Source organism: Vipera ursinii (assembly GCF_947247035.1).
Source record: "Vipera ursinii genome assembly, chromosome: 1".
NCBI lineage: Eukaryota > Metazoa > Chordata > Lepidosauria > Squamata > Viperidae > Vipera > Vipera ursinii.
This window is the reverse complement of record NC_139512.1, coordinates 246469870-246484657: the sequence shown is the minus strand read 5'-3', so window position 1 is coordinate 246484657 and position 14788 is coordinate 246469870. Positions and strand designations below refer to the sequence as shown.

The window sequence follows — 14788 nt, the reverse complement described above, 5'->3', positions numbered from 1 at the left end:
AGAATAATTTTCCTGTCCTTCATTCCTCTTCCTTTTTCTCTCTCCTTGTGATGTTCTCAAGAAGATTGCACTTTCACCATGGTCTGCAAAGGAACCAGTAGCTTACTGTATAGGTAGTCCTTAAGGTATGACCAGAACTGAGCCCAAAATTTCTGTTGTTAAGCGAGACATTTGTTAAGTGACTTGTGCCCCATTTTACAACCTGTCTTGCCACATTTGTTAAGTGAATCACTACAGTTGGCAAGTTAGTAACCTGGTTGTTAAGCGAATCTGGCTTCCTCATTGACTTTGCTGCTCAGAAGGTCGCAAATGGTGATCACATGACTTTGGGACACAGCAACGGTCATAAACATGAGCCAGTTGCCAAGCATCTGGATCACCTGATCATGGAGATGCTGCAAAGGTCGTAACTGTGAAAAATGCTCAGAAGTCACATTTTTCATTGCTGTTGTAACTTTGAACGGTCACTAAATGAACTGTTGTAAGTCGAGGACTGCCCATATATCTTTAGGTTTGTTATAATTTCATGTTTTAAATTAGTAATTTCCCTGCAAAGGACTCACAAAGAAAGTATGCCTCTGCACCACAGCTAGAGCAGAACTATAATATCTGTACCCAGCTATTAAGCAGAGTGAGACTTTTGCCTTGAGCGGCAGATAGTCGGTGGCTAACAGAACAGGGAAATGGGAGAAAAGCCATGCAACCTCTTGACACCATTTAATCTAACCTTCTGCCCTTATTCTGTTATTCTTTTGTTGTTACACTGCTGAAATACAGCTGGACTGGTCAATTTAAATGCATGGAGCGAGATAAGACTTTGGTCCTTGCTTCAGATAATAAAGTGGCTGAGTTCTTTCTTTCTTTCTTTCTTTCTTTCTTTCTTTCTTTCTTTCTTTCTTTCTTTCTTTCTTTCTTTCTTTCTTTCTTTCTTTCTTTCTTTCTTTCTTTCTTTCTTCTTTCTTTCTTTCTTTCTTTCTTTCTTTCTTTCTCTCTCTCTCTCTCTCTCTCTTTATTTATTTATTTCTCTTTCTTTTTTGAGTGCTAATCTGGAAAACACACAATTGTGATTCATTGTGATTTATTCAATTTAGACACCACCTTTTTACTTAGAGGGCTATCAAGGCAGCTATTCATTGCTAGTGGCTCTTGCCTATGTGCATATGGGAGATAAGAGGTAAAAATGTATGTGTATGTGTGTACACATGTGCATGCATGTATATTCATTTTGGAGACACTCAATGGAGTTATTGAAGATACCACCCTTCCTTGGTGATAATTGCTAATAATAAACTATGGGAAGCACAAAAAAGGAAGGAAGGAAGGAAGGAAGGAAGGAAGGAAGGAAGGAAGGAATTGCTGAAGGGTACTTTGAGGAAAGACAAAACCAAAAAACATTCAAAGATATAGTTATTTATTTTTGTTGTTGTTAGTTGTGAAGTCATGTCCGACCCATTGTCAACCCATGGACAACATTCCTCCAGGTCTTCCTGTCCTCTACCATCTTCTGGAGTCCATTTAAGCTCACGCCTACTGCTTCAGTGACTCCATCCAGCCACCTCATTCTCTGTCGTCCCCTTCTTCTCTTGCCCTTAATCTTTCCCAGCATTAGGCTCTTCTCCAGTGAGTCCTTCCTTCTCATTAGGTGGCCAAAGTATTTGAGTTTTAGCTTCAGGATCTGGCCTTCTAAAGAGCAGTCAGGGTTGATCTCCTCTAGGACTGACCGGTTTGATCGCCTTGCAGTCCAAGGGACTCGCAGGAGACTTCTCCAGCACCATAGTTCAAAGGCTTCAATTCTTTGGCGCTCAGCCTTTCTTATGGTCCAACTTTCACAGCTATACATTGCAACTGGGAAAACCATGGCCTTGACTATTTGCACTTTTGTTGGCAGGGTGATGTCTCTGCTTTTTAGTGTGCTGTCTAGATTTGCCATGGCTTTCCTCCCCAGGAGCAAGCGTCTTTTAATTTCTTGGCTGCAGTCCTCGTCTGCGGTGATCTTGGAGCCCAGGAAAATAAAATCTGTCACTACCTCCATTTCTTCCCCATCTATTTGCCAGGAATTGAGAGGGCCGGATGCCATGATCTTGGTTTTCTTAATATTTAGTTTCAACCCAAGTTTTTCACTCTCCTTCTTCACTCGCAACAAGAGGCTCTTTAGTTCCTCTTCACTTTCTGCCATTAGAGTGGTATCATCTGCGTATCTTAGGTTGTTGATATTTCTCCCGGCAATGTTAATTCCAACTTTTGATTCCTCTACCCCTGCCTTTCTCATGATGTGCTCTCCCAGAACTGAGAGGTATAAGAATATATCCAAAAATTAAATTTTAATTTAGCAAATGCAATATTTTTTTTTACCAAAGACATCAGTCTTTCTCCTTTTTTCTTGCTTTCTCTTTCTTAGATATCATGTTCATCAGTGCTTTTTTTGTAAAAGAAAAAGGTGCCGGAACTCACACATGTCATACAACCCTCCTTGCCTACCCTACAAGGTTCCATCCAAAAAAGGTGCCGGAACTCCGTTCTGAGCGTTCTATGACAAAAAAAGCCCTGATGTTCATGTAGATAATGTTATAAACATAAAAATGATGAATATCATTTTATTTTCTAGAGAAACTCCCTTTAAACCTTTGCAGTTAAATGGAGACCACTGGCAATATAGAGGAAAGGAAGTCATTTTTCACTAGCTACTTGTCAGTGGAATTTATTGTAAAGATTTTATTTGATCTTATCAATTGAATGAAACCACACATAGAAAAGAAAATCAATGCCGTTATCACTGTGGAATAAATAGTGAGACTAAAACAAATACTTTTTTTTTAAAGGGATACTAAGGGACTAAGTAATAACTGTATTAACCTAAGTGACTCTGAGGTTAATACAGTTATTTAACATCTTTATAAATCTTCTGCAATCAGATGATGGATGAAACCAATCCTATAGGGTCTGCAGGGAATCTACAAACCATTAAAATTCTCAGTATCTCTCCAGGAACCTAATCGCATACTTGTCTTTGTGTCTGTACAAAATCTATAGATCTTAATCTATGTTTGTGTATACAGTGGAAATAATCTTTGCTTTTCTTTTATTTGGATTGTATAGTAATGTGTCAGTGGATTATATATTAATTAATATAAAAACATTTTTATAGTTAGACAGTTAGAACAATTAATCAGTGGAACAACTTGCCTCCAGAAGCTATGAATGCTCCAACACTGGAGGTTTTTAAGAAGAGACTGGACAGCCATTTGCCTGAAATGGTATAAGGTTTCCTGCCTGAGCAGGGGTTTGGATTAGAAGACCTCCAAGGTCCCTTCCAACTCTGCTATTCTGTTATCAGGTCACAATGGGGACCTATAGCTCTGACAGCAATATTAGATATAAATCTTTAATTAAATTTTTATAATGGATGCTGCTGGACTATCAGCAGCAGTTGTTCTCAAGAGAGAAGTGTGGACTCCATCTTTCATTATTCTCATTATTGGCCATGCTGTTTGTGATTCACAAGAGTTCAATCATACCAGAGGAGTGATACAATGCCTATGAAATAAAAAGGTGAAATTTGCAGCTATCCAAATTTTACTTAATTTTGAATAAGCAGACTTGAGCAGTCAGGGAATATTTTAGGAATATCAAGAAGATGTTGATAATCTGTACTGTCACAAAATGGATGCCATAAAGATCCTGCCAATTCAAAATGACCCAGCCAGAGAACTCTGTTGTGGACCTGATAGAGATAATAACACAATATGGGAAGGTTTCTGGATTTAAAGTAAACATACAGAAAACTAAAATTTTGGCTAGAAACATGACAGTTTCACAGAAGGCCTTCTTGGAAGGATTAACTGGATTTGAGATTGTTAAAAGGGTTAAATATTTGGGGGTAATTTTGTCGCCCTCGAATACAAAGCTATATAAAAATAATTATGAAAAATTGTGGGGGAAAATTCAAAAAGAATTGGAGAGTTGGCAAAAATTGCAATTGACTTTGTTGGGACGGATTGCAGCAGTGAAAATGAATGTCCTGCCCAAATTTTTATTTTTATTCCAAATGATACCGATTCTTAAGAAAGATTCTAATTTGGAGGAATGGCAGCGTGGTATCAATAAATTTGTGTGGGCAGGGAAAAAGCCACGAGTTAAACTTAAGATTATGCAGGATATTCGTGAGAGAGGTGGCCTTAAATTGCCTAATTTTAAATTATATTATGAAGCTGCTGCATTAGTAGGAATAAGTGATTGGATCAATTTGACGCAATCGAGGTTATTAAATCTTGAGGGCCATGATTTGTTGTTTGGCTGGCATGCATATTTGTTGTATGATAAGAAGGTAGGTACTGTGTTTAGGACGCATATTTTAAGACAGGCATTGCTGAGAGTTTGGAAGAAGTATAGACATAAGCTAAGTTGTAAGATACCATTGTGGGCAATTCCAAAACACGCAATAGAAAATATACATGCTGGTTTCAAACACGATGAGACTACCTACAAGGAAATTTTAAGTTTGGAAAGGAATGTTTGGTGCTTGAAATCATATAGCTTCTTGCGAGAAGAGAAGGTTGTTCAAACATGGTTTCAATATACTCAGTTACGGGCCAGGTGGAAAGAAGACCAGAAAATTGGATTTGCAACGATTGATGAAAATCTGATAAAGCAAATTAGAAATCAGGGACCTGCACACATTAAACGGATATATCTTGCATTGATAGAGATTGATTCAGAAACAGAGCTTGTTAAGGACTGTATGATAAAATGGGCCCAAAATATTCAGGAAGTTATTACAATGGACATGTGGGAGAAGATCTGGGTGAGGAATGTGAAATTTACTCAAGCTCAAAATTTAAGAGAGAATTTTTATAAGATGTTTTATAGATGGCATTTAGATCCTAAAAAGCTTGCAAGTATGTACCCGAATTATCAGCCTAAGTGTTGGAGGTGCGGGGTTGAAGATGCAACATATTTTCACATATGGTGGACATGTAAAAAGGTTAAGGCCTTTTGGATTAAAATCTGGTGGAATATACAGAAGATCTTTAAAAGGAGGATAAAGTTTTGTCCGCAATTTTTTTTGTTGGGAATAATTGTTGATGCTACAGTGGTGGACTCTAAGTTGATGCTGAATTTAGTCACGGCAGCAAGACTTTTGATAGGACAATATTGGAAGAAAGAGGAGCTGCCGACCATAGAAGAATGGACTTTAAAGGTTTCCGACCTGGCAGAGATGGCGAAGATATCGGCTTATTTGAAAGATCACTCGCAAGAACGTTATATTATGGAATGGAGAAAGTGGATTGAGTTTATCCAGAATAAGTATAGGGTTAAGAAGTTTTATCTAGCATTCGAATAAGTCTTCCTTCGTGTTTTTTCTTTTCTTTTCCTATTTTTTTTATATATATTTAATAATGTTAAGTTTTGTTTGTTCTTATATAAGTTAGAGAGTGATGGATTTTAGAATTTATGGTTGTTAGTATATGGTTGCTTATGATTGCTTTTATATATATATACCTTGTATTTAGCTCTGGGAAGTCCGGGGGGGGAGGGGGGTGGGGGGGAGGTAGGGGAGGGAAGAGGGAGGGGGGAAGGGGGGAGGGAAGGGGGGAGGGAAGAGGTAGGGGGGAGGTAGGGAGGGGAGGGTGGAGGGGGATGGGGGTTTTTAATGGAAAATTGTATTGTAAAACTTTTCAATAAAAAAAAAAAATGTAGTGGTTTCTATGATGTAGACAATCAGAAAACACATTGCCCAGGAGACAACTGATGAAATTGTTACCTGCAGGCCCCTGTCCTCTTCCAGGATTGTCCCTATCACTTCTGCCTGCTTTAGCTTTCTGTTGCTTTATCCACAGATCGAATGCTTCCAAAGAAAGCATCCATCCATGTTTATTGTTTTTTTGTATTAACATCTCTGTGTTAGTCTGTGGTCCAGAGATACATTTGGATATAAAGCTGATACTAGAAGCATGACCCCTAATAATTACCAGGTTGCTAGAAATTTTTGCCTACGAAACAAAAATGGGTGGTAAACTTGCCAGGTGCTAAGGTAGATATCCAGGGTCACATTCACTGGTGGGATTCAGCTGGTTCGCACCACTTTGGCAGAACCGGTAGCTAATTTTTTGTTGTCCAGGCCCAGAGTGGACTTCTGGAAGCGGCATCCACACAGAGAACTGGTTGTTCACCTATTTGAATCCCACCACTAGTAGCAGATTGCCAAACTGTAGGTTATTTCATTTGGAACATCCACATCAGATAGTATAGAAAAAAAATTGATTGCGTATTATAGTGCTAAATTCATTACCCAAATTAAATGTTTCCAAAGTTTTAAATAAGTGGTAGCATCCTTCTGCTCCCTGCTGACTGAAAACATGCTGAAAGTGAACCCATGAAGCTGGTAGGAAATCTAAGCCGGACCAGTTTCTATAGTTGCATTAACATAAGAGTAACATTAAGAAGAATCTCCAAATTATTATAGTAGAACAGACTCACATTACAAATAATAATTGCATAGCTGAGCCTCTGGGTATTTTTTCCCCCCAGTGGGAGTATAGATTGCCATGAAACTAACCAGTGCTTACCTTGGAGTCACATTCAATGGCTTTTTGACATTTTTCACAAAAGTTAGCAAACAGGCTGTCATAGCATTTCACACAGAAAGTGTTTTCTTCTTTCATGACATATCGTTTTCCACAAAGTGAATCCTGGCAGTGAAAGCAGTTTGATTGATCACTTGCCATTTTTAAGCCTTTTGATGCTCCTGCGAATGGAAAGACAAAGCATATATCGATGAAATAATATGGCTGCAAGTTCAAGATTCTTAATTTTGGAAGTTCTGCATAGTCATAATGATTCAAACCCCCCCCCCACACACAAGTTCTAATACAGATGAAGGAACAATTTTAAGTCTTTGTTATTCTCATTGATGATTTTGGCAATCACTATATCTGTCTTTTTCAATCTCCCCCCCTGCTCCTTTAAAATATAAAAATTAAACAACTTGTCAGAACCACTTTTTATCATTCAGCAAAGTATTCTTTATGGATGCTAAATAATCCTCAATAAGACCAACCAAGATCAATAGAAAAGTGATTGGCAGATTGCTATCATGAGGAGAAGCACGAGGCATCAGCCTCCAATTTTTGATATTTTTGAGAAATGCGTTTCTAGAAAGATTCATTCTCAGTCCAGTGTAAATCTTCCTTATCCTGGTGAACCCACACATGTATATTTTTGCCTTTTCAAACTGAGAAAAACACATTTAGATAAACATTCAAACTTTACGATACAACAGCATCTTCAGAGGTTATTTTAGTCTTAGAGGTTATTTGCCCATTGGACCAGAAGGACTTTGTTAAAATTAGGGCAAGGGTTCCTGAGAATGAAGAAGTAAACAGAATCCAAAAGAATTCCCAGTGACGCTGATCACAAGCCATCTGTTGGATTCATCGAATTCTCTCTATTATAATATCACTGTGCAATTCCCACCCATAGCACAGGATTTTTTATGGGTTTAAAGAAGAACTAGCTGGAAAAAAACAATAAAAAAGAAAGAAACATAACAAGAAACCCCTTTTGCATCTTTAGCACAGGTGCGTGAACTTGTTCAAAGGGGTGTGCTCTGGAATATGTCTTAGAAGAAATCAGCCAAAAGAAAAGTTTTGTTCCTTCTTTGTAGTCTTCTACTGATACTTCTTAATTTGCATATTTTTCTCCATGCATTAAATCACTGGTCACATTCTACTGCTGGGTGGATAGTGCCTGAACTGAGTATGTATTTTTGCAGGACTAATTTATTTCAGTTTTAATAATTCTACCCAGCAATTTTTAAGATAGTGTATGACAGTATATGTTGTTAACTGCTATTTATTTCATTTCTAAGTTCCCTGTTAAGTCCAATTCTTTTTTCCTCTCTCTCTGTCTCTCTCTCTGTGTCTCAAAGGAGAGAGTGAAGCATGCCAGGAACCCTCACATGCATTTAAAGTTAAAATTAAATTGTTCCTTATTCGGCTGGGAAGGAGAAGAGACTAAATCCAGTTTCCTAGTCCTGAATAGGTAATTCCACTTTTTTCAAAGAAAAGAAAAACCTTCATATACAGGTAGTCCTTGATTATGGCAGTTGAGACTGGAATGTTTTAGCAACTAAGCAAGGTGGTTGTTCCATAATCAGCATGTTCATTAAGTGAATCCAGCTTCCCCCATTGATTTAACTTGTTTGTTAATTTGTTACTCTCTAGGAAGGTAACAAATGATGATCATGTGACCTTGGAATGCTGCAATCATTGTAAATACATGTTAGTTGCCAAGTGCCCAAATTTTGATCATGAGCCCGTACGGTCACTGCAGCAGTTGTAAGTGCAAGGATCAGTCAGAAATCATTTTTTTTCAGTACCATCAGAATGGGAGGAATCTTGGAGGTCTTCTAGTCCAGCCCCCAGCTCAATTAGGAGACCTTATACCAGGCATGTCAAACTGCCAGCCCACGGGCCGGATGCATCACACCGAAACCGCGCCCACACCATTGCCGGCAATGGGGAAAAAGTAATGATACGTTGTGCGACATCACGTGACATTGCAAATTTGACATGCCTGCCCTATACCATTTCAGGCAAATGGCTGTCCAATCTCTTCTTAAAAATTTCCAGTGTTGAAGCACCCATAACTTCTGGAGGCAATTATTCTAACTGATCTTTTTCGGTGTGCCCCATATCAACTTGTAAAAGAGGGGTACTTCTTGCATGATGTTTACCATCTGCTTTAAAAAAAATAATGGATTTCATCCATTTTAAAACTGCTTTGAATTTGGTTCTCCCTGCCTATAGATCTGTGCCGAACTGGATTGAGAATAGTATTTAAATAACAGATATTATTGTCTAAATATATAAGCATATCCATGAGAGTTATTACTATTGCAGATTTCTATGGTAAAAAAATGAACTAGTGATGAAGAACTGAGTTTTTAATTCTATTCCTGGAGGATTTGTGGTATGACAGCGTGGGGGAGTAGAAGAGTATGACAAGGATGGAATGCTATCTCAGGCCAAAAATAGCAATAGCTTTATTTGGCACAAGCAGTGGAAAATTTCTTACCCAGCGCATTCAAAATCATTGCATTTAAGTTCTTTCCTGCATCTCCAACTGTGTCACAGCTCTCCACTCTCCAAAATGACACACAACACAATCCATTAAAGCAAGCCACAGCATAAACATTTGTGAAAGCCCATACTTACACAAATATTGTTCGCTTGTTTTATTAGATCAAATAAGTAATTACTGTTAAAATATTCTAAATTTTTTAAAAAATAGTCTGCTCCAACACACCACTCTTTATAGTTATGAATTAAGAGTGCATAGCTGGAATCATTTAGCACAGATTTCTTGCCAGTTAATCATTTAAACAGTATCAACTTTATCCTCTATACATTTAAAGCATGCAGAGAGAGTGACAGGATAATAAACCACGCAGAAACACCCATATTCAATGAGTAGGGTTCACATATCATTTTAAGTCTTAATGCGTTAGTTTTGGCTCAGTATATTAGGTGAACCCACCCACTGAGGCTGATAAGTCAGTCATGATTTATGTCTCAGCATATTGTGTGAACCTGACAAATCAGGTCCTAGTGGACATGTGACTATATTAACAATATAGACCTAAAAATTAGGGATCCTAGCTAGACAAAGGAAGATCATACTTCATATATGATGTATGGCTAAAACAAAACCACTGATTTATCATAACTTATAAGGATTGCAGTTAGATAACCGTATAATACAGTTTGAACACCTAAAAGCTGTACCGATGCTAACTATGAAGTGTTTTCTGTTTTCTGTTAACTGATAGTGCCAGGGGTTCCATTGAAGGTGAATAAATCAAAGGTCTTTCTCCAAATTTAATTTTGGTTTTGAAGTAAATAACCTCTCTTTTTGTTGCATCTTTACCAGATGCATAAAATTAATAGGAGTGATTAAAGACTCCTGTGCTTAAAGACGCTGAGCTTGTCAGTTGGAAAGCTGACAGTCTGGGTTTGAGACCTGAGTAGCACGCGATGGTATGAGCTCCTGTTCTTGCTCCAGTTCTTGCCCACCTAGCAGATTGAAAGCATGCAAATGCAAGTCGATAAATAGGTACCATTTTGGTGGGAAGATAAGAGCATTTCATGCGCCTCACTATTTAGTCATGCTGGCTACATGAGCATGGAAATGTCTTGGACAAAGCTGGCTCCCTCTGCTAGGAAATGGAGATGAACACCCCCACAGCCACCCCCGCTAGTGTCAGACATGACTGGACAGGGGAAACCTTTGCCTTTGCCTTTATCCACCAGGAATCATGAGCTGAATGACAACTGGTTAGATGTGTTTATCCTGAATCGTTGGGTTTGTTATAACTAACATAATCTCATAAACATACTTTGTTTTTTTAACAGATGTGGATAGGAATATATTCTTTCTTTGAACTTTATTATATTATTTACCCAGTCTTAACATTTTGTCAAACTCCTTACTGAAATTGGAAAAGACAAGTTGGCATTGGGGTCCTGTCTTCTGCCATTTCTTTAAATTATATCCTTGTCAGCATCAGTAGAGAAGAGACCTCTTTGAGATGTTTTGATCCTGACTCTGTATTAGAAGCTGAAGATATCAAGTAAAACCACAAGGCAGAAATGTCTAAAAAGTGAAAAAAAGGTGGGTGATTTAACCCAGGTTTGTTCATGGGCCTAAAACAGCCCATCAGAGTGATTAACTCCTGTTTCTTTTGTCCTCAGAAGATAAATATGGCAATGTGCTGCTTTGCTGAAGAGGAATTTTTCTGCTTCTTTGATCCTAATCTTTAGAGCAGGGGTGTCAAACTCAATTTCATTGAGGGCCGCATCAGCATTGCGGTTGTCCTCAAGGGGCTGGGTGGGTGTGGCCTGGGTGGGCGTGGCCTACTGGGTGGGCGTGGCTAGAGTGCGTATGGCCTACTGGGTGGGCATGGCCAGCTCTACATTGTTCACATCAAGGGTGCCTATGGGGGCCTGGGCAGGAGTGGGACAGATCTGAGGGTCTCTGGCAGAAGAAGGGTCTCTGGGCCAGGGCCAAGGCAGTGGGGGCTGTTTTCTCACTGTTTCCAGGATGGCTTCGCGGGCCACATGAAACCACTTCGCGGGCCGGATCCGGCCCCCGGGCCTTGTGTTTGACATGTCTGCTTTAGAGGAACCTGCTGCCTTTAATTTCACTAGAAGTTAGATTTTGTGTTTGGATACTGCTGACATTGCTAGACTAAAAGATTAAGTCCTATTTTCCTTGGTTCCTTGGTGTGCAGATTTATTAACTGCGTGACGGCATTCATGTAGAACCAGGGTTCACATATTAAGCCTATGTCAGGGTACAGGATCCTTGACTTACAGCCATTCATTTAGTGACCATTCAAAGTTACAATGGCAGTGAAAAATGTGACTTATGATTGGCTCTTGTAACTGCGACTGTTGCAGTATCCCCCACAATCATGTGACCAAAATTTTGACACTTGGCAACCAGCAAGTATTTATGAAGGTTGCAGTGAACAGAGGTCATGTGATCACCATTTGCAACCTTCCCAAGCAAAGTCTATGGGAGGGAGCTGGATTTGTTTAATGGCTGCATGATTCACTTAAGAAGGTTGTAAAATCGGATATGACTCATTTAACAATCACTTTGCTTAGCAACAAAAATTGTGGTCCCAACTGTGGTTGGAAGTGTAGGGCTACGTGTAATATTTCTCACACTTTTTTGTTTCTTCTGTAAAAAGTGACATTTTAACATTATATTTACTCAAATGACCTGGATGACTGAAAATCTCCATAGACATTATGTTTACTATGAAATGGTTGTTGTTGTTGTTGTTGTTGTTAGTTGCGAAGTCGTGTCTGACCCATCGCGACCCTATGGACAATGAAATGGTATACAATATAAATGTGGCCACAGGTTATCTTATTGGTGCCCGCCACACTTCCTGTCACAACTGATTAAATTAAAGGGCAGATACAAAATGTGGTATCAAACGTCAGTTTTACTCAAAGCACTCTGAGCTCCACACAGAACTACTTGGACTATATAAATGGCTGATGACCCGATATAGAACATGCCCATTTGTTAGAGAGACCCAAAGGTGGCAGGAACGGCATCCCATAGAGCTAGAAAGATAATTGCATTCTGGTCAGTGAGGATACATTCAAAATATGTAATTAAATGGTTTTTCTTTCCTGTCACAGAAATTTCTTTTGAGAAACATCTGTCATTACTGTTCAAAGCCTTTTTCAGTCACACTGTTTATCATGAATGCTTGCAATATTTTCTTTTGCTTCTATAGATTAGACCATCATAAAGTGAGTTGCATGGAAGTACAGTAGAATGAAATGAAATGAAATGAGTTAGTAATATGATGTGATGGGGGGGAAAAACTAATGAAGTATACAGAACTATAAACCACAACAACTGAGAGCTGAAAAAAAAAGGTTTTTTTATGGTATCTTAATAACAAAACTGGATCTCTATGCTCCTCACCACTCAGACCAAGAGCCTGGAATAGGGGTTTGCAAAAGATTAAAAAGGAAAAAAAAGTTATGTCTCATGAATAACTGATTACATTCGTATATGGCAAGGAAAGCTCCTAACTTTATGTCAGTAGAGAAATTATCAACAAGATTCAAACCTTGAAGCTGGTGCTGCATTCTTGCTTTCACTCCAATCTACTTCAGTATTGCAAATAATATAAAATGACTCCTTTGTACACTATTCTGTGCCTGGCATTTTTACATATTCTAGTTCCTTCTCTATTCTTCAGTATCCTATGAAATTAAACTACACACCAAACAGTACTTTTTTATCATCCTTGATTTTAGCCTGTTGTGTCTACATGGTTACATTTCTATTGTTAGCACAAAAATATGATTCTAAACAGAAAAAAAACAATGCTTAACTAAGAAAACTAAGTTATATGCCTTTGTAGATATTTTTTCAGCTTTCACATACCACAATGATTTATAGACAAATTCATTGTATCCATATTGAGAAAAATATTTTAAAAATCTCAAGGGTATGTAATATTGAGAAAAAAAATTAGAATAAACATCACACGGGAGCATGTGACATGTCAGAATTTTTCCCCTCATAGTAATATATTAAGATCTAGGTTTATGTTTCCTAATTTTATCCTCTTTTGTGTGTGGGGTAGATGGGTAAAAACACCAATCCACCTGACTCTTAGTGGAAAATTCCATTTAGGCATGAAGTTTGTTGATTCAATACTTTTAAAATATTTATGGTAACCTTTGTTTGATCTTGCATCCTTTTAAAATTCTTTTAAGTGATGTCAGATTACCCAGGAATTTTTTTAAAATAGTACCACTTTAATCTCTTTCAGCCAACATGACACCCTCCTGGATATAAGGTTGGTTTTACATTTGTATGCAAAAATTTGCTTCTTTAGAACACCAGATTTTTTTTGAGACCAAATCAGCCAAATATGGAATGATCCATACCTAAAATGGAAGACTTGGGTTCTTTCAGTTTTTTTATTTATCTTTTTTTTAAAAAAAATATTTGATTTCTAGTTTTATTAATCATGATACTGCCTTTGGTTATCTTATTTATTTATCTATCTTCTTTTACATAAGAAAAATACTCTAAGGAGTGATGGGAATGTGCAGTAGAGTTAGAAGCCCTGAATTTCAAATAGAGGGATTACATGCTAAAAGTTACCTCTGGTAATTCTTTGGAGGATTTTCAAATTAATAAAGTAAAAAAGAAATAAATTAAAAGAGTGTGGGGCACTCACAAAGGTCCTTCTTTTTCCCCCAAAGTGTTTCAGGAATACTAAGTGTGCTTCTGAGAGTTGAATTACTTCTTGGGAATCCATTTTCAACCTTTCTTGCCATAGTATTCAAGTGAATCACTCACAGTGAATTTGGCTTCCATATTGACTTTACTTGTCAGACATTTGCAAAATGTGATCACATGACCCTAGGACATGTAACCGTCATAAATATGAGTCAATTGCCAAGCATCTGAATTTTGATCATGTGCCCTTGGGGATGCTGCATTGGTCGTTAAGTGTGAAAAAGGTCATGTCACTTTTTTCAGTGCCATTGTGACTTCGAACAGTCACTAAACAAATTGTTGTGAGTCAGGGACTGTGGCTGTACTGCTGATTCTACTATTTGTAATTTATTTATTTATTTTATTTTAATTCCATTTATATCCCGCCCTTCTCCGAAGACTCAGGGCGGCTTACAAGCTTAGCAGTAGCCTTCATTCTATGTATATGCCTGCTTATTAGGGCTTTCACACCCCCCCAAGCGGCATTATTACAAAGTCAGCTTATTGCCCCCAACAATCTGGGTCCTCATTTTACCTACCTCGGAAGGATGGAAGGCTGAGTCAACCTTGAGCCTGGTGGGATGCGAACCTGCACTAATGGCAGGCAGCTGGTGTTACTTAAGGAGGCATTAGCCCTCTGCTCCACCAAGGCTCTAATGAAGTAGCCTCATTACATTTCGGAACTTCAGTGCTTCCTTGAACTTGTGGGGAAAGAGTGCCATATTCTGATTCTAATTAGAAAAATAAATGAGGCAATTTCAGCACAGCAATGTGGTGCTACAAATGTACAGCGTGGATGCAACCAGAAATATTGCACAGTAGAAAACAGAAGGCACCTGTTGATGTCTAGGTAGCAGTTTTTGTTATAGCTGGTTCTTTTTATTGAGGCCTTTTTAAATTTTAAATATTAGCCTATTTCTAATATGTGCAGTTTCTGAAGGCTAAACATGGATTCTTTCTATTT

The 14788-nt window shown here is 38.1% G+C and overlaps 1 protein-coding gene across 1 annotated transcript in view; it reads right to left on the bottom strand.

Moving 5' to 3' along the window:
- The window catches only part of FHL5 (four and a half LIM domains 5), a 31345-nt gene that overhangs the window by 14593 nt on the left and 1964 nt on the right, over positions 1-14788 (bottom strand). Inside the window, exon 2 of the mRNA XM_083350071.1 lies at positions 6567-6742. Coding sequence (XP_083206197.1) covers positions 6567-6725 — 159 coding nt within the window. The 5' untranslated portion in view covers positions 6726-6742. The remainder of the gene's footprint in view (positions 1-6566; positions 6743-14788) is intronic.